This window comes from Leptodactylus fuscus, chromosome 5, assembly GCF_031893055.1.
Source record: "Leptodactylus fuscus isolate aLepFus1 chromosome 5, aLepFus1.hap2, whole genome shotgun sequence".
NCBI classification, from domain to species: domain Eukaryota; kingdom Metazoa; phylum Chordata; class Amphibia; order Anura; family Leptodactylidae; genus Leptodactylus; species Leptodactylus fuscus.
In genome coordinates this window covers 187,406,178-187,427,669 of record NC_134269.1, presented here as the reverse complement: position 1 = coordinate 187,427,669, position 21,492 = coordinate 187,406,178, and the positions used below count along the sequence as shown (strand labels likewise).

The 21,492-nt window shown below is 41.3% G+C and overlaps 1 protein-coding gene across 1 annotated transcript in view; it reads left to right on the top strand.

Moving 5' to 3' along the window:
- ADAM19 (ADAM metallopeptidase domain 19) overlaps positions 1-21,492 on the top strand; it is a 39,501-nt gene that overhangs the window by 3,381 nt on the left and 14,628 nt on the right. The window contains exons 4-7 of the mRNA XM_075275891.1: positions 11,352-11,430; positions 17,401-17,477; positions 17,727-17,913; positions 20,020-20,079. Coding sequence (XP_075131992.1) covers positions 11,352-11,430; positions 17,401-17,477; positions 17,727-17,913; positions 20,020-20,079 — 403 coding nt within the window. The remainder of the gene's footprint in view (positions 1-11,351; positions 11,431-17,400; positions 17,478-17,726; positions 17,914-20,019; positions 20,080-21,492) is intronic.

Below are 21,492 nucleotides of genomic sequence, written 5' to 3'. Positions count from 1 at the left end.
TGCTGGAAGCTGTATACAGGTTATGTTACCAGAAGTAGCTCTGCTCTTATTCACCTGAATAGGAGCAGTGCTGGAGTTTCCCAGTTACCATTGCCACAGTGTCTGATTTTCTGGCACCATCCTATGTGGTAGCTTCTGGTGGTTGGATCAGCTCATTGGTGCCACGTCCTGGTGCCAGACTCCCACCACTCAGATATCAAATCTGATGCCAATGTAATGTTTAAAAAATGTTGTGTGTCTGTCAAAAAACATGGCCAGAAACAGATCAGTTATTTTTAAACTTTAACCTTTATGTAAATTGATGGCCACTCGTTTGCATCCATTTTTTTGCATTGGTTAAACAGATATAAAATAGTGATCTGAATAGAGCCTTATTAGAGGGAACAGCATACAGGTAAGGCTGGGTTATAACATGGGCAAAAGGGCTTTTGCCTCTGGGCCTCTATTGTAAAGCAGCCTTCACCACCTGGTTCCACCGTACATGACATTTCCTTGGTAGATCGTCTCACATTTACATTGTGCCACTATCTGAAGTATTATTTAGACATTGAGTGATACTATTATTTGATATTTTATGTAGTCACTGTATGGGACTGTTATATGACTATGGTGGTATTGTATATGCCTACATTGGCAATATGTCACACATAATATGGACCTCCTGGGTTGCTGTGGGTTTGTTGGTGGGGTAAATTAGGAAGTGTAAGATTATGAGTTCTTCACTCTTCAACCACTGCAGGGGGCTATGGACATTCCCACAGGGAATATCCAGGTCACGGCGCTAGTGTTAGCAACAGCTGCTGTGTGAATGAAAGGATTGGAGACACCGATTTGTAGGTCAAAGACAGAAGAAGTTGTCGGGCAGGAGGAGGTCAGGGCTGCCAAAATTCGCTCACTTTACTAGACAGTCAATAGGTCAAGACAGACAGCAGACAGGTGGTAGACCTGATCAGAAGACAAGCAGCGAGGGTCAGAAGCCAGCTAAACAGAAATGAAGGACATCCTTCAATCTCTCAGGTTCAAAGTAATGGACAAGGGTCCTTTATAACCCCAGGGCAGGAGATGGAACTGACACTGGATATTGGCACTACTGGCCCTTTAAGAACTTGTAGGACTATGACTAGCAAAGTAGAGGAGAAGCTGCAATTGGAGGAAGATAAAGTACAATAGCATTATATGTTACTCATCCCATAGAGATGCCTGAAGTCATTTTTCACTATCCTGTTCCTTTAAGTGTCAGCAGCCGCCAATCACTGATATAGATGTGCCAGATCTTAAGAGCTTCCTGTCTTCTGTCATGGGGTTGAAACAACAGACTCAGTCTTTCATGCCAGAAGACGCCGGGGTTAAAAGAAAATCTCAGATCAATTTATTGAAAGCAGCAAAAGGGCAAATGGTAGAAAACGCAAAAAAAAATATCAAAGCTGCAGAGCTCAGATCTGGGACTCAGTGACTCATATTTATCTATGTAGGCCAGATATGACTTCCTGCAGCCTTCTCCTGCCTCCAGCATGAAGCATCGGGGAGCGATACATCCACATAAACCATCCTGATGAATGTAATGTAGGATCTTGTCCATATTACCGGGTGTGACAATGATTTCTTCCAACTGTTCCCTTGTTCAGCTAAGATCTCACTGCCAAAAAAAACAAACAAAAAAAAAACATTTATTTTTTAATAGGCTTGGATGGGTTTTCTGGACCCTAAAAATTTAGTTCAAGTTGCGCACAATGTAAAAAAAATAATGACATTTTCTTAATATACAGCACTTTTATATCCAACCTCAACACCATCACCAGGGTCTCCTGCTGACTCCCATCAATGGCCAGCCTGTGTCATGTGACATGGTATGGCCCTGGGGAAGCAAAAACCTAGGTCATTACAGTCCTTACAGTCTCATTGTCACTCCTGTTTTTTGGCAGAAAAGTGGCACATTTTAGGTGAATGGACAAAATGTACCATTTTCTCCATCTTCAGACCTTTTTACCACTTTTAGATGGATCAGGGTGGGGACACCTGGGGTCAACAGTTAGGGCTGGGTGATTATGACCTAAATAAAAATTGCAATTAATTGTCCATTTTATGTCAATTATGATTAATGAATGATCATTTTGTCCACATCCTTTTTCAAAGGCCACACCCCCAGGGGAGGATTATATTGAGGATTACTAGGATGAAATGGGTTGTAGCCCAAGCAAGTAATAGCCCATTTGCTTCTATTATAATCCAGCCTTCAGACCCCAGAATATAATAAGTAGAGGTCCATGGAAAGTGGGCAAACATGAAAAACAATGTTACTCACCTCTCCTGGGCTACCACATGAATCCCTGTCCTCCTCAGCATCTTAAGCATCAGGAACTGCTGAAGCCCAATCACAGGCCATTGCATCTCTGCATTACAACGTCACATGAGCACTGAGGCCCAGTCACAGGTCTCGCCTCACATTATTATGACGAACGCATTCTGGAGTCTTACAGGCTTTAGCAAATGATGGTTTACCCTTAGGATAGGTCACCAATTGCAGATCTCCCATGGATCAGCTGTATGAAGCAGTAACAACAGTCTCTGAACACCACTTCCGCCTCACATGCCATGTGATGTCGCATTCATAGATCACATGGTCTAATGGCAGCTCAGTCCCATTCAAGTGAATGGGCTGAGCTGTGATACCAAGCACAGCCACTGGCAAATGTACGACTCTGCTTTTGGTTTAGTGTGAAGTGACCACAGTGCTGTTCAAACAGCTGATCAGCAAGGGACCTGGTTTTCAGACCCCCCCATCGAAAAAGTACATCTGGCCCCACAAAAGAAACGCCCTATGCATCCCCGTACAGCTACAGGGTCACCTGTCAATGCGGCCTTGCAGCTGTTGCAAAACTACAACTCCCATATATTAAATATTTTACCATTTTTTGTTTTAAAATTTTTTTCCCCCTGTTTTTCTCCTCTAAAACCTAGGTGCGTCTCATAGTCCAGTGCGTCTTATAGTCTGAAAAATACAGTATTGTCACACATAGGTTCCCATTATAGAAATGCTTGCAAAGTGGTATACTTGTTTTTGCAGGATGCCTCTGGATATCCTATTTAAAAAAAAATAAAAATACATATTATTATTATTATTATTATTATTATTATTATTATTATTAATAATAATAATAATAATTTAATAATTAATTTAATTTAACAATTTAATAATAATAATAATAATAATTTAATAATAAATACATTATATATAAATAAATATATATATATATATATATATATATATATATATATATATATATATATATATATAATACTAATGTATACGAGCCTGATGTCTATAGAAAGCGAACTATGTTGGGCCAATGGGACCCTATAAATACATTTGGCATACATGCCAGGAATTTTCCCGGCACATATGCTGAATGTACATTTCCATTCATGAAAAACCTCAGCTCCACCGCTCACACTCCCCACCATCATTAAATAAAAGCAAATCATGTTACGCCGGCTGCAAGATGTTGACCTTAGAAGACGTTTTTATGCCCTTGCTGGCGTGACTGATGAGATCATCCCAGTGACATCACACGTGGTATCTGTACTGACCCTTCTTACACTGATCTCATTGTGCCATAGATCTTGTAGTCTGAGCATTAAGGGCTTTTAGCCAGAATATTCCCCTCTGACATCCATCATGCTTTTAGCTTAATGAAACCTGTACGCCTCCCCCCCCCCCTCCCCAGTGTAGGAGAGGAAGAGGACGGCAGGCCTGCTTTATGACAATCCATAATGACATTATCTTTCTCAGGCTTCCGAGACTGGAGTCTGGAAGGAAGAAAACGAAAAAAAAAAAACTGAATGAGTAAGCGAAACTGCATAAAGAAAAGCGATTATTCATCAATCTGCAGAACTTAGGTTGGGCTTAATTACATGGAAATGATATAATGCATCAGATCTAGGGGCGATATATCAGCGTGCCATAGTAAATGAATACAGAGTGTACAATGTGCATTAAGTGATCCAGACAGTTGATTAGAAATTTCCATCCTTGATGCTAAATGTCCGGTAAATCACATGGTTCACATAGGCAGGGTGATTTAAAGGGGGCTCGTCCTTTTTGTACAAGCACTTCCATTCACACAGAGTAAACACGCGCTCATTTTGTCAAAATACACGTGTAAAGAATACACGTGTAAAAATAAGACTCCCATTGACTTCATTGACATTTTACATGTGTATTTTGACGTGTTTTTTTATGTATTTTTTTTACACATATAAAAAATATCATTGAAGTCAATGGGAGTCTTATTTTTACATGTGTATTTTGCAAAAATACACGCGCGTTTACTCCGTGTGAAGGCTCCCTAACAGTGTATTCCAGGGCCTTGTCTTCAATAAAGAGAAATTATCAGATGGTACAATGCCATATCTTAGAGCTGGATATAATAGAGGGAGAGAAGCTGAGCTCTGTGATATATAGGGTTATATAATAGAGGAGAGAAGCTAAGCTCTGTGATATATAGGATTATATGATAGAGGAGAGAAGCTGAGCTCTGTGATATAAAGGGTTATATAATAGAGGAGAGAAGCTGAGCTCTGTTATATATAGGGTTATATGATAGAGGAGAGAAGCTGAGCTCTGTGATATATAGGGTTATATGATAGAGGAGAGAAGCTGAGCTCTGTGATATATAGGGTTATATGATAGAGGAGAGAAGCTGAGCTCTGTGATATATCCTACTAATATTATAAGTGTGAAAGTTTGTGTGTTTGGATGTTTGTGAGTTTGGATGTTTGTTCCTCAATCACGCTAAAACGCCTGGACGGATTTGCGTGCAATTTTCCACAAACATAGTTTTACCTTAGGATTGAGTCACAGGCTACTTTTGGTGCCACTAAACAACATGGCTTCCTAGCAGGAGACTCACAAAAGCAGGACTCCTAGCCTCAGCTATAGACTCACACACACTGCCTGGCATTTCCTGCCTCAACCTGCCTGCACACTCCTTACTGTCACCTCAGGAGTAGCCCTCACTCTGCTCACTCACATTTACATATAGCTTTCCACTATATAACAGATCACACTGTCTGTATCACTACATACACAATATAACACATCACATTGTCTGTATCACTACATACACAATATAACACATCACATTGTATCACTACATACACAATATAACACATCACATTGTCTGTATTACTACATACACAATACAACACATCACATTGTCTGTATCACTACATACACAATGCAACACATCACATTGTCTGTATCACTACTTACACAATATAACACATCACATTGTCTGTATTACTACATACACAATATAACACATCACATTGTCTGTATCACTACATACACAATATAACACATCACATTGTATCACTACATACACAATATAACACATCACATTGTCTGTATTACTACATACACAATACAACACATCACATTGTCTGTATCACTACATACACAATGCAACACATCACATTGTCTGTATCACTACTTACACAATATAACACATCACATTGTCTGTATTACTACATACACAATATAACAGATCACATCACATTTGCTTGCCCACCAAACTTTTTAAAGCACTTTTACAGTTTCACACGTCTGTGTCCGCCCAATTCTCAAATCACCGCAGATGAAGTCGCGGGTAAAAGCTAGTAGGGTTATATGATAGAGGAGAGAAGCTGAGCTCTGTGATATATAGGGTTATATGATAGAGGAGAGAAGCTGAGCTCTGTGATATATAAGGTTATATGATAGAGGAGAGAAGCTGAGCTCTGTGATATATAGGGTTATATGATAGAGGAGAGAAGCTGAGCTCTGTGATATATAGGGTTATATGATAGAGGAGAGAAGCTGAGCTCTGTGATATATAGGGTTATATGATAGAGGAGAGAAGCTGAGCTCTGTGATATATAGGGTTATATGATAGAGGAGAGAAGCTGAGCTCTGTGATATATAGGGTTATATGATACAGGGAGAGAAGCTGAGCTCTGTGATATATAGGGTTATATGATACAGGGAGAGAAGCTGAGCTCTGTGATATATAGGGTTATATGATAGAGGAGAGAAGCTGAGCTCTGTGATATATAGGGTTATATGATAGAGGAGAGAAGCTGAGCTCTGTGATATATAGGGTTTTATGATACAGGGAGAGAAGCTGAGCTCTGTGATATATAGGGTTATATGATAGAGGAGAGAAGCTGAGCTCTGTGATATATAGGGTTATATGATAGAGGAGAGAAGCTGAGCTCTGTGATATATAGGGTTTTATGATACAGGGAGAGAAGCTGAGCTCTGTGATATATAGGGTTATATGATAGAGGAGAGAAGCTGAGCTCTGTGATATATAAGGTTATATGATAGAGGAGAGAAGCTGAGCTCTGTGATATATAGGGTTATATGATAGAGGAGAGAAGCTGAGCTCTGTGATATATAGGGTTATATGATAGAGGAGAGAAGCTGAGCTCTGTGATATATAGGGTTATATGATAGAGGAGAGAAGCTGAGCTCTGTGATATATAGGGTTATATGATACAGGGAGAGAAGCTGAGCTCTGTGATATATAGGGTTATATGATAGAGGAGAGAAGCTGAGCTCTGTGATATATAGGGTTATATGATAGAGGAGAGAAGCTGAGCTCTGTGATATATAGGGTTATATGATAGAGGAGAGAAGCTGAGCTCTGTGATATATGGGGTTATATGATACAGGGAGGGAAGCTGAGCTCTGTGATATATAGGGTTATATGATAGAGGAGAGAAGCTGAGCTCTGTGATATATAGGGTTATATGATAGAGGAGAGAAGCTGAGCTCTGTGATATATAGGGTTATATGATAGAGGAGAGAAGCTGAGCTCTGTGATATATAGGGTTTTGTGATACAGGGAGAGAAGCTGAGCTCTGTGATATATAAGGTTATATGATAGAGGAGAGAAGCTGAGCTCTGTGATATATAGGGTTATATGATAGAGGAGAGAAGCTGAGCTCTGTGATATATAGGGTTTTATACAGGGAGAGAAGCTGAGCTCTGTGATATATAGGGTTTTGTGATACAGGGAGAGAAGCTGAGCTCTGTGATATATAAGGTTATATGATAGAGGAGAGAAGCTGAGCTCTGTGATATATAGGGTTATATGATAGAGGAGAGAAGCTGAGCTCTGTGATATATAGGGTTATATGATAGAGGAGAGAAGCTGAGCTGTGTGATATATAGGGTTATATGATACAGGGAGAGAAGCTGAGCGCTGTGATATATAGGTTCATTTGATAGAAGAAAGAAGCTGAGCTCTGAATTTCCCTGTATTATGCTATATTACAATTAGCATTGTATATAGTTTATTATACATAATCCTCCTTTGGCATACAACTAGGCCAAATCTGTAAATACATTTTCTTGGAGTGTTTGCATGAGCTGGAAATCAAACATAAGCAGGTAGCATAAACTATTGTAGGCAGTCTCCTGAGAATCAGCTGCTTTCTGTATGTCTCATGAGAGGAGGCTGCTATGGTTGCAGAGAAAGCTTCTTGCCTTGTCACTGTCACAAATGCAAGAGCTCTTAAAGGGATTATTCAAGATTCAAACATGGCTGCTTTCAGAGATAAGTCCACTTCCTCTTCTCAGGCAGTGACATCACATTCATTGGTGACATAGCCATGTTGCAGCTCAGTCTCATTCAGATGAATAGGACTGAGCTGCAGCTTGGCCATGTAATTAAATGAGATGCTGTCACTTCCTGAAGAGAGGAAACAGAGCTCTTGCTGATAGAAAGCAGCCATATTTTCTAATCTTGGATAAAAGGGTTGCCCAAGAGCCAGAGGTAATGGCTACTGATAACCTGTCTACGAGATAGATCATCATTATTATTAGAACTGTGGGGTCCCACACCTGGACCACGCACCAATATGCTGATTTGCCTGTGAGAAGCTAGATTAAAGTGAATGGAAGCAGAGCTGCAGTTCCCTGGGGCTACCACTATAGTGTACGGAGCCAGAAGCTATATACAATGGAGATGTACACTGTTGTGGTGACAACTGCTGTGTTCCCAGTTACTTGAATAGGAGCAGAGCTGCTTCCGACTATATACCTTATATGCAACTTCCGGCAGCCGAAACTTTTTGGGTGCTGGACTCCTACTGGCCATGTCTTTCAGCAGAAGTTGGGTTACAGTACAAATGTCCTTATGGAAGACATTATATTATGTCAGGAACATAGCACTGGGTGGCATATATCCACTGACAGTCTGACTTCCTAAAAAGTAACATATGCACATTGTTAAGGTTTCCATTTTACAGAACAACTGTCTGAACCCACAATTTTGGCAGAACTTGGTGACACACGAATGTCACATGTCCCCTGCCTTGCAGGAAAAAAGTCATGTTGACTTTCATAAAGTCCGATCCTTTCTTTTTTATTACATTTAAACTGTACCTCCTAATATAAAACTACTCCATAAGGCGCTTCTGAGGGCCTATTTGTACTCTGTGGTAGCATCAGCCATCTTCTTCAGAGTGGCCTGTTGGGGGAGTATTATACCAACCAGGGACAGAAATAGACTTGACAGGCTGGTTGGAAATGCCAGCTCTGTCTTGAGGAGCCCCTTGGACCCAGTACAGGTGGTGGGTGACAGAGGGATACTGTCCGTGGTGACCTCCATGCTGGAGAATAAATCCCACCCCATGTATGAGACCTTAAAAGCACTTGGCAGCACTGTAAGTGACCGACTGCTTCCCCCCTAGTGTGAGAAGGAGCGCTATCGGAGGTCCTTCCTTCCAACCGCAATCAGGCTGTATAATCTACATCAGGCTAAGCAAAGATCCCTCCGCACAGAGAACTAAATGATCCTGAAGTGTTTTCTTTCTATTTTAGTTGCTATGACTCCTAGTATCTTTTCTATCTGCTATGAGCTTGTAGGTGTTTTTTTCTTGTAATATATTACTGAATTATCCATGCTGCTGTAACACACTGAATTTCCCTATGGTGGGACTATTAAAAGATTATCTTCTCTTAAATGAATAGTACAAGTGAATATTAGAAACTTTGTAATATATGTTAAAGAAATAGTTTTCCTTCTCCTCTTATTAGACTGCTTTTCTCCTCCGTATTGTCACCTAGACAGTTTATTTGTATAGAATCCATTTCCATACTTACACACAGAAGTCTATGGAGAGGGGAAGGGAATGCTGTTGATTTATTGCCTCATTCTGTGTAGTAGTAGAGACTTATATTGAAACATGGTAGTGTCAGAAGAGCTCTCCCTCTTAGTGAGTCTTTTCCAGCAGCCTTTTCCTCGCCACCTCCCCCTCTCCATAGACTTTTGTGTAAAAAGTAAGTTAACCTGATAAGTGGAGAAGGAAACAGATTTCTTTAATAAGATATATTACAAAGTTTTTTATATTCACATGTACTGTGCCTTTCTGGAAAGTTATTTTATAATTGAGGGTACACTTTAAGCTGCTCTACTCTTTAAAGACACAGGCACACTCAGCACTTGTCTACATTTTGGGCACAATATGGAGTTTGTAGTAGTTTGCATATTCAGTGCCGGATGAGACAAATCTCAGATAGGCTTGAATCTGATCAGGTCATTGTTTTTTTTAGATTCTCCCAAGTTTCCAACTTGTCTTATGAATCAAAACCTAAGTCCCCAATTTTTCAAGGCAAGAATTAGTCCTGGTCCTAATTAAAAGTGAATGGACCTGTAATAAATTCCTATAGGTGCACAGTGTGACCCTGCGCGGCTGTACCCTGACAGGTTGTCCTCTATTTTGGTAAGAAGATCTGACCTCTATTAATTATTGGTCACCCTACAAGATGACATCTTCTCTGGTGTATAGTCGCTGTGGTCTGAGGGGCCAACCAACCCCCTACCAAGATTTATTACCGTAACTGATACTTCGGAGCTACCTTTTAACACATTCATCACCAAGGGCTTGCAAGGTCAAAGTCTTTCCATTCCAGTATAAACATTTGGGTGTCTTTATGCATCACAACTAATATTTTTACTTTTTATTGCTGTAGGTTCAGCAAAAACCAACATATTTTTAACTTTACCCAAGATACATAGATCTTGTCTTTTTTTTTTTCATAGGAAAAATCTGTTACTATATGGAAACAATCAGCAAGTTTAGTTAATCTAATTCACATAATGTGGAGCTGCATCTTCCCTTTGAATTTTATAGGGGAAGCAAAAAAAAATAAACAAAAAATACTGCAAAAACGGAAAAAAATCCAAAGTATTTTCACAGCTTTTTATTTTTGCAATTTTTTTTAACTGCATTTTGCTACGTGGAGCCTTAGCCTAGACAGCAAATGTCTGCTGTACATACTGTTGTAATACATGCCAGATTTACAATATGCTAAATCGACTGGTGTGAATGAGCTTTAAATCTCATGGTTTGTTTTTTTTTGACGGACAGCCCAACCACTAAAACAGGAGTTACCCAAGAATTTTTAAGAGACCTGTAGTCAGTGGGGCCATCTGTCAACTACTTGATTTTGAGGGTTGTCTAGGATTAGTTAAACGTATTTTATTTTCTAAAATCAGCGCCACCCCTGTCCTTGGGTTGTGTCAAGTATTGCTGCTCAGTTCCATTGAAGTGAATGGGACTGCAAAACCACTTACAGTGATAGGTGGATAGGTATGGCACGGTTTTTGGAAGAAAGTAGCCATGTTTTTGAATGACTTATCTCAAGGGAATCAGTAGTGATTGATCATGTTGGATTATCTAGTGGTGTTTATAGACATGATGACTACCTCAATCCGGTCACATTATGTTGTACGACCGCCTTTTAGAGTCATTTGTGCTGAAAAGCAATACCAGAGACATTCTGTGGACAAAGCAACCATTTTATAATCCCTATATTGGCCCATCCTCCCCATACTTGGGCAATACCACTGGAGCTTTGAGACCATCTTTTCAGGGCAGAGATGACTTTTTGGGGGGCATTTTGGGAGAATTGGAGATCTCTTCCATGTTACTTCCACTCGGGTGTAGATGAAAGGGGTTTCTCAGGAATTTTATGACAGCGTATTCTTAGGATGCATCATCAGTATCAGACAGGTTGGGGTCTGATTCCTAGGAACCTTGCTGATCAGCTAATCAAGAAAGGAATTGCAGTACCATTCTGGGCCACTGTACGATACATGGTGCTGTGTTGTTTCCAGTGCTGCTGATCAGTAGTGTGCCAGGCATTGGACCCCCAACGATCTGATATAGAAGACCTAGTCTAAGAATGGCTAACAGTATAAAAGTCATGGAAATATCCTAGTATGCCTGCAACCAGTGGAGATGGAAAAAAAAACCTTATAAGGATTAACATATAATTAACTCTTTATTTTCTTTCCTAGGCAACTTATCCACACAAATTACAGAGAGATCCATTACAGCTCCAGCGACATTCCTATTGTGCATAAACCTACAATGACGGTAGGAAACTTTTTCTTTCATTTTAGCCTTCTCTAGAAGCATTCATGAATCTGCGCAGAAATTTTATAGAGCAAATGTATCTCTGGAGCAATAGCTGCGGATCCTGATAGAAGGAAAGAGGTTGTCTGGGAATTTGCCTTGACTGATCCAAGAGAGTTTTAACAATGGACCATGGGGTTCCAACTCTGTTTACGACCACTGGATCGGAACCATTTTAAAGCTCCACGTTTCGTAAATCTGCTTTTTTTTTGTTGTTGCAGATTTTGCTGCATTTTTCTGAACCACAGACAGTAATGAATTGAGCAGAAGGGAGAAGTATAGGCGCTTCCTTTATAGTTCCCATTAATTTTGTAACCGCTTCTGGGTTTGACTGTAGCAAAATCTGCAACAATAAAAGAGCAGCTTATTCACAATATGAGGTCTCTGCCTAAGGCATGAAATTTGTACCTGAATCCTGATAGAATCCTGAACGTGAAAATGGCCAGACAGACACTTGCAGCCATTCATTGCGGCCTTGGCACCAAGCATGATTGGGATCATGGGACCCCTGTTCTGGAGATACTGAGTTGCAGCCTGCCTCTACCAAACATTTATATCATACCCTGTACCTATGCCATAAGTGTCTGAGATGAAAATACCCTGCAAGCAGATGAAGATGCAGATTCATACCAGAACCTTGTACATAATGTAGATAAAGGATGTAAGATATCTAACAAAACAAAGCTTGATAAGATTTTATCAGATGACTGAACAGATCAGAAGATCTGTGCTTAGTTCTCAAAAAAACTGTCTTCAAGTGCACTAAGAAGAATTGATGGAAGGCAAAGGGCAAAGATCACAACAAATATTGATGACATTTAGATTTCTCTTTTCTTTATTCGTTTCATTTTGTTGATTGACAAATATAAACTATTAACCATTTTATTACTGAAATTTTTTTTCCCTCCGCACCCCTAAATCTTTTGCACAGCACTGTAGAAAACAAATGACATTTCTATGTCCTGTCAGTCACCAGTCCGTGCTCACATACATCATGCAAGATTCTACACGTTCCTCTTATCTTTTTTTCTCCCACAATTCTACTTCCTGTTTGTGGATCTGGGAGGTTCATTTTCCTGTTTCCTATAGAAATAAAAATGGTCCGAAAACAGGTTGTTATCCCTTATTATCCGTGTTTCCACAAGTTTCATCCAAAAAAAATGAAAACTGAAGTTTCCCGTTGTCATCACTCCTTTTACACTCTGTTTGCTAAGCAGCGGTTCCAATATTTTGGGTTTGGCAACATAGGATATGACAGGGGTTTTGGGGGAGGGGGGGGACCTATCCATGGGTATTACATCCATGTTTGCACGTTTTTGAAGAGATGGGAACATGATACAGTGAAGGAAATAATTATTTGATCCCTTGCTGATTACTTACAAACTTACAAGTTTGCCCACTGACAAAAACATGAGCAGTCTATAATTTTAAGGGTAGGTAAATGTTAACAGTGAGAGATAGAATATCAAAAAAATTCCAGAAGATCGCATTGTATAAATTTTATAAATTTATTTGCATTTTGCATAGAGAAATAAGTATTTGATCCCTCCGGCAAACAAGACCTAATACTTGGTGGCAAAACCCTTGTTGGTGCGCACAGCAGTCAGACGTAGTTGGTGATGAGGTTTGCGGACATGTCAGGAGGATTTTTGGTCCGCTCCTCTTTGCAGATCATCTTTAAATCATTAAGATTTTGAGGCTGTCACTTGGCATCTCGGAGCTTCAGCTCCCTCCAAATATAAGGTTCCCACCATCGTGCTTGGAGGTGGCGGTGTTCTTTGGGTCATAGGCAGCATTTCTCTTCCTCCAAACACAGTGAGTTGAGTTGCCAAAGAGCTCAATATTTGTCTCATCCGACCACAGCACCTTCTCCCAGTCAGTCTTAGAATTATCCAGGTGTTCATTGGCAAACTTCAGACGGGCCTGCACATGGACCTTGCGGCCACTGCAGGATTTTGATCCATTACAGCGTAATGTGTTACCAATGGTTTTCTTGGTGACTGTGGTCCCAGCTTCCTTGAGATCATTAACAATTTTTCCCCGTGTAGTTTTAGGCTGGTCTCTCACCTTCCTCATGATGAAGGATACCCCACGAGGTGGTATTATGCAATGTAGCCCATACTCGATTTACATCTTAGAAGCATAAGGAAAAAATGCCTAGCCTCTTTATGCCTCTCCCATAATATAGACCTGAACCAAAGACATGCCCCTTATGTTAATTAAACATGAGGTTAATTTACATAACCTAAATTACGTAATTATCAAGCCATGTAGAAATTTCCTACAAACTGAATGCCATCATATGTATATAAGTACAGAACCCCATATATTATTGGAATACCCCTATAGGACAAGACGCCATATTCCACAAGACCACCTATAATCACATTGCTAGGGAGGATTTCAGCTCTGAAGCCTGCGTAATGCTAACGCAGTTCAGATATATACAAAACAGGCTGAAACTCTAGTGCATTGTATGTTAAATAATATAATGTGAAGTTTTTATGTAAATTTCTATATATAAACTGTATATGGTACAGGATCATACAGTATGTCCTAGGACAAAGCCTAAATTGTGAACATAGCCATTCATAGCTTCATGTGCACGTGTCCTGGTAATGCCTGTGTTTACTTCCCTGCGTCTGTTCACCCTGCACGACCCAGACACTCATACTGTGCGAGCCATTATTTGGTTTTTGGTTAATCCATCACCAGCCACAGCAGCAGCGCTTCTGGTCTACATCAAAACATGGCCGCCTGTCATCTCCCTCACAGGACGTCCTGTGTCCTGTGCGGTCTCCCCAGTTCATACTGCAAACTGCGTGCATTTTTCTGCTGTTGTCTGCCTATTTCCTACCTCATATAAACCCTGGCTCCATTTCGGTTTGACCTGCAATCCCTTTCTCTACTTCCTGACACACTTCTGCAGTGCCGGAGGCTGAGTGACATAGTGACATGGCTAAGTAGGTCAGGAGGGAAAAGTCATTGCTCTCTGCCGCTGGCTCTGGACACTTACAGCGGGACCTCACGGTTATTTATAGAACATGCAGATATTCGCCGTCACATGATGACGCTGAGGTTAGAGAAGGACAGATGTTGCCACATCCAGACAGTCGGCACGTGTACACATGTCCTTTGCAGATGCTAATTGTGAATTAAAGTGTAGCATCAACCGGATCAGTACGAAGCTTTACAATATTACTTATTGTATAATACTCTAATGCCACTCCCTCCACATATCACTACCAGGTCTAGGAAGCTTAGATATGGGGAGCTGCTTGGTGTCCTGAATAGTACATTTGAATATACCAAATTTTCTAATATATCTTAGGTGGAGAAGGAAGCATTATGGTTTACTGTCAGGCAGTTTTCCTAACCTTCTCGTAGACGCCTATCTGCTTGGTATCCTACCTGTAACATGGAAGGAATACTGTGTTTCTTTCCAAAAATGCATATCTCCAGTTATATTAAAAAGTTTCTTTTATTGACCTGCTTTATACATTTATGGAAAGTTGTTTTATATTTTATTAAAACATAATGCTTCCTTCTCCACTTCTTATCAGGCTTTTGCTTCCCTTATCCTTCATTTATTCATATCTTTAATAGCACCTGTATTTATATCGAGTCTCAAGTACAAACGTCTATGGAGAGGGGAGTGTTAGAAGGAGACTGGTGCCAGTTAGTAAATGATTTAATGCCCCATTTTGTACAGTGATAGAGCATTATCCTACAAAATATAAAGCTATCTTAGTATATAGATGTAGCAGAGATTAGCATCTGCAGTATTTGTGCATCTTTTGCAGTAGTATCCCCTCTCCATAGACTTCCATGGACACTTGCGACACGGTGTGTCGTAAGTATATTGGTGCTTCATTTACCTGGAGCATGCATGGGTGACTTTCGGACCCTCATTCTCCTGATCAATGGGTTGATAGCAGTTCGACTCCCAGTGATTTGACACTTATCCCCTAAGCTAGGTCTTTAATGACAAAACACCTTTATGGGACTGCAATGCCAAATCTTCAGGATCAGTGGGGGTCCAAGAAGTCAGACCCCCACCTACCAGTGGACTTGGCTCTTGGGGATATAGGGTGTGAGATGGTGACAGGCAGAGTGCTGGAGTTCCGCTATATCAGCCCCAGGTTTCTGTCCTAGGTGTGTTCAAGGGCGGGTCTGGAGTAGGCCTCAGCCCAAGTGTGGGTCATAGGCTCATTACTGGCCAATAAAAGGCTGAAGAGCCTGCACTTCAGGGCACATCCAGGGAGTGAGAGGAGGCGTCTGGGTCTGTCTTGTTCCTTTGAGTCCAGTGAGACTGTATCGTGCTTATTGATTTGTTCGTGTGGCTGTTACTAAGCCCCACATATAGTTAGTTATTACTGTTAATTGCTCAGACAAGCAGGATTTTGTTTCTCATTATTTTGCCTAAAGTTAAGGCTGTATTTTATTTTGCTCATTTTGTGCCTGAAGCCAAGGTTTATTTAGTTTCCAGTTTTTTCTAAATAAACCTGTTTCCTGCATATTTTGTGTCCCTGTCTCTGGTTGGGTCCAAACCACTGCTGCTATCGAGCTATCTTCCCCACAAGGGGTAATATTTGCATCTGGACCCTTGTGCATGAGGACGTTCATAGGACCTTTTTCTACACAAGTTGACACAATTGTAATTTGTGGTCTATTCCAGGGCAGGAGATTTATACCACATACCGTACTTCTATTTATGTTTTCTGTAGACATATTACAAGAGGAAGATATTATGATGTCTGTAAATATCCAATAAACCCCTAGAAACTTTGTTATACTTCAGGATATCCATTTACAGGATCCCACATATAACACTGTTAGTGTTGAATTATTGAATGGAGGAAGCTCTTGAGGCAAGGAACAGGTTAACTCTTACTGGTAACAGGTTATTAAAGTGATCCCTGCCACGATTTACTGACTCCTGTGTCATGAGAGAGTTATGTATTGATCGGTAATAGATATCCTCTAATGAATTGCTTTCCCAGGAAGAGACTATAGACTTATATAAGGTAGGTCAGCAATAGTGTAAGTATACAGTATAATAAAGACATTCAACACTAAGTAGTCACAGCATGGGCCGAGACAGTCTTGTAGGAGCCGGCGCTTTCATCTTAGGTTATCTGCAGCATAATTGTACAAAGTAAAGTGCGATAGTCTGCCATTACTGACCCCAATAGGGTGACTTTCCATCTATTCATATCACTCAGTGGCGATAAGCCTCTGGGAAAAATCTCACATTAGCACAATTATGTCTTTGTCTCTTGTAAGTTGTATGATATCAGTCACATGGTGAGGTCAGCTTTGGCAGAAAGGGGTTAAATCTTCTCTGATGAGATCATCAAGCCCAGTTACCCAGGAAGCTGAGATTGGGGATACGCAAAGGCGGAAATGAGGACCCGGTATATAAGAATGAAAGACACCACTGTCCATTGTATTATGTATAATGTCTGATTGTTTCCCTTATTAAAGGGGCTCTCCGGAATGATGTGGATATAACGGAGATTATGGCGTTATAGACGTGCGCTAATATCTTAATATAGTAACTGTAATGGATTTGAGGACCGTGGGGGAGGATGGTGGTTATTCTTTGCTTATATACATCTCATCTATGGACAAGGGATATTACTTAGAGAGCAGTAAAGGTCACCAGATTGTTAATACCGGCCTACACAAATGGCATGGGCAAATACTGGCCCTTTAAAGAATAGTCCTTGTAAGACTGACCTGACTCCTTTTATTCTTGCTTGGCGCAGCAGTCTGACTGTCAGGTTTGATAAAGCTCCCCTATGATTTATGGCATGATGAACTAGCCTGCCTATAACGGTGTTGAAATGCATTTGCATCCTCCACTTGCACTGCGCTGTTTCTATGAAATTATGTATTAATATGAAGACAATTCCTCTTGTTTTCTAGGACCACTGTTATTACCATGGAGCTGTTCGTGGACAGAGTGACTCCAGCGTTACAGTCAGCACCTGCTCAGGAATAAGGTGAAGGCAGAAAACTACGAGTACATTACTGTATTCTACAGATAACATTGCACATGTGCTGATATGTTACATAGATCACCTCGCATGAATAGCAACTCCCAATGGTTCCTGTAAATGTAAAAATTGCAATACCACTTTTCACCACCGTGCCAGCTGCATGCCTTTTCAATAGAGATAAATGCAACAGCGCCACCATACTATGGACTGTTGTTCTGGTCTAGGAGTTAATGTGCACTCTTGTCTCTGCAGGGGACTTATAACACTCAGCAATGGTATAAGTTATGTTCTGGAACCATTGCCAGGGGACAGCGATAGACATCTCATCTACAAGGCTGAGTACCTTGAAGTGCCAAAAGGCAAGTGTGGACACACCGACTCTACAGAGAGACACGTCTCCAACTCCACCTATCCTCCTCATCCTCATTATCGGGTGAGTGTAGTGCAGTGCACATTGAATGCTATATAAACCTCATCTATATATGCACAAATAGGAGACAGTAGCTGAATTGGGCACACTACTTCTAGGATAGGGTATTCTGATCTTAGACTTCAGGATATGCCATACCTGTCTGATAGGTGTGAGAGCAAGAGAGTGGACCCTCACCTATCTCCATAGAAGAGATCTTCCGTCCCATATCGATGAGGCTGACTCTGGCTGCTACACTCATATGGAAAATGAATGGATAGGTGGCCATGCGTACATGGCGGTTGTCTCTTTTGATTCCCATGGAAATGAATGGAGCGAGCTGCTGATATGTGCAGACCCCTTTTTTATTCTCCACTTGGTACACAATTTTGAAAATAGTAGGGACTCCATCTTTCAGATAAATGACACACACACACACACACCAAAGCCTATACCACAGAGAGTTCCCGGGTTACTAGGCTGTGTTATTGTAAAGTGTAAGATGTATACGATCCCTACATATCAATACTTCCGTCAAAATAGATCCTTCCTCGTGTTGCGCTCCTGGGAGATCAATGTATGAAGCAGATGTCCATTATCTGGTGTTCATTAGCGTGGCCGGCCTTTGGATGTCACACATTGCAGATATATCCAAACACACCACATCCCCCTCATTAGCCGCCATCTGGTGTAGCAGTGCAGATGTTTGGCGTCATCCATACTGTACGGGTCCAGGTCATCTCTGAGCTTGTATACTTCAGAGATGTAACATCTGTCTGTCGTATGTTAATCCGTGTCCTCAGCTAAATCTATCCTCTGGGGGATGAAAATGGTGCGTATGCTGTATGCTAAAGTATCACTTCTACTTTACAAGTGAAGGTGACAGATTCTTATATTCCCCATAAGATGCTTCTGGATCATATAACCTCTATCCATCTTCAGACTATTATAAAGGGGTTCTTTAAAATTAATGCATCCTTAAGACAGGTCATCAATATTAGATCTGTGAGAGTCTCCCAGCAAGCCCACCAATTTGCTGTTTGAAGGGGTCATACGGTAGCATCCTGGCGGGCACCATGTCCCCTTCATTATTTACATTGGTCTGTATAGCACAGCGCCATACTTTTAGTAGTGGTTGTGCCTTGTATTACAACTCAGAACAACTCAGTCCCATACACACAGTTTATTTTTTGCACATATTTTCCATAATTACAGATTGCAACCAAACACATTTATTTCTATAGTCCCATGTGCACTATCTTATTTTTTACCTATCAGTGTCCGAGTTGTAGAAAAGAGCTGCAAAATGTATTAGGGCCCTTTCACATGGAGTTAACGCGCGCGCATTCTGACACGTATACACGTGTCAGAGTGTGAGCGCTCAAAACAGATCTCATTCATTTCAATGTATCGGCTTAAGGGCGCTACACATTGAAATCAATGGGAGACTTTTAGCCTTCACACGGATAACGCTGCGCACGTTTTGCCACAAATTACACGTGTAAAAATACACGTGTAAAATGTAGTAAGCCATTGAGTTCATTGGCTTTTTTTTTTCTTTTGTATAACGCACGTAATTTTGCGGGCGCAAAATTACGTGCATTATACGCCCGTAAGCCGACACATTGAAATGATTGCCATCTGTTTTGAGCGCTCACACTCTGACACGTGTCAGAATGAGTGTGCGTTAACTCCTTAGGGGGCATTCACACAGAGTTTCCGTGCACTGATTTTGACGCGGAATTCGCGTCAGAATCCATGTGTAAATACAGCCTCCCATTGATTTTAATGGGTTCCATTTTCCATGCGGAACCCATTGAAATCAATGGGAAAAAAGCTTCCCATTGATTTCAATGGGTTCTGCGCAGAAGTCAATGGGAGGCTTTATGTCCACACGGATTCCACGTCAGAATCCGTGCCAAAATACTCTGTGTGAATCCCCCCTCAATAGGTTTTATATAAGAGAACAGTTCAGGGACTGTATCTAGTGCCCCTCAGACCCCCGTCATCTCATACACAGGACGTCAGCCATCTGTCACCTGTAGTCTGATTTTCATGTCCTGTTCCTGTATATCTTTAAATTCCTATCATTACTACAGTTTGGAAGCAGACCTCTTGTGTGTCCTGCAGGTGAAGAGAGAAGAGGCGGAGGGGGACAGATGTGTGGAACTTTACTTAGTCGCTGACCACGCTGAGGTAAAGCAGTTTGGTGATTCATCCTGTGATTTTTGTTGCCATGATAGTGCATGACGCTTTCTACTAACCTCATCAAGGCAGATCGGACATGGCAGCTCAGATTTCTTAATCTTCTGCTGTTCTGGCATACCTGCCACAAGTTCATAGAGAAAACAGGAGGCGGTATCTCATCTCACCTAACTGAGCCCCAGTATTGTACGATCAATCAAAGAAACTTTATTGGCACGTCCAAATAGACATTTGGCACTGCCAAAGCAAGTAAAGTGGGGGGAGTGGATTGGGGTTAGGGGGGGAAGAGTGGTGGATATGGGCGGGTGGTGCGGGTGTACGGTGGATGGGTGGGTGATTTGGGGAATAGTAGTGCTTGGGGTCTCATCTTCCCCTCATTTGGTGACAGCTGGACACGTATTGGGCAGCGATCTCCACAGTGGCCTCCTCCTCTCTCAGTAGGATGTAGAGTTTCCTCTTCTTATCTGCAGATATGAAGTCTGGGATGTGGGCAGAGAGTCTTTGGAAGTAGACGGCCCTAACAGCTGAGTATTTGGTGCAGTGAAGCAGGAAATGCGCATCGTCTTTTAGGGCCCCCTGGTCACAGTGTTGGTGTAGTCTGTTCTCCCGTGGCTTGTACGTCTGCCTGTGTCGCCCCATCTCTATCTCTAGGCTGTGGGCGCTCAATCTGTACAGGGTTTGTCTGCAGAGTTAGCTCGGGGCTCTGTGGCTTAGCCAGGCTTGGTGGTGGTAGGAGCTGGGGCTGCTGCCCTGAATGTTCGCATGGTATGTTTGCTACTATTGGACCCATGGTTAAAAGAGGCTTGGTAGTAAAATGCAAAATTGCTGCCCTTACACAGTAATTGGGGGAAATTTATTAAGACAGGCATTGCCAGTCTTATTAAAAAGTCAGTCTCTTAATAATTCAGGGGCATCTCATGTATTTATTAATTCTGGTGCATCGTAGGAGGTCAAATGCCCCAAAATTTAAATCCTGTGCGAGTTATTGTAAGGTGACATTCACACGGGGTAACGCGGCGCTGATTCTTGCACGATAACTCACGTAAGAATGAGGACTGCAAAACAGAATCCCATTGACTTCAATGCGTTCCTTTTAACACGCGTAACACATTGAAATCAATGGGTTAAAAAGCCTCCAATTGATTTCAATGTGTTACACGCGTTAAACAGAACCCATTGACTTCAATGGGATTCTGTTTTGCAGCGCTGATTCTTATGCGAGTTATCGTGCAAGAATCAGCGCTGCGATACCCTGTGTGAAAGCCCCCTAAAGCTGTCTAGATCTCTGCCTTCTATCCTAAATAATGGAGGACAGGTTGGAAAAAGAAGAAAGTGGTGCAGTTTGGGAGGAGGGGGGGGGGGTTTGGTGCAAATGGCTGTTCATTAAAATTGCACCACTTGTAC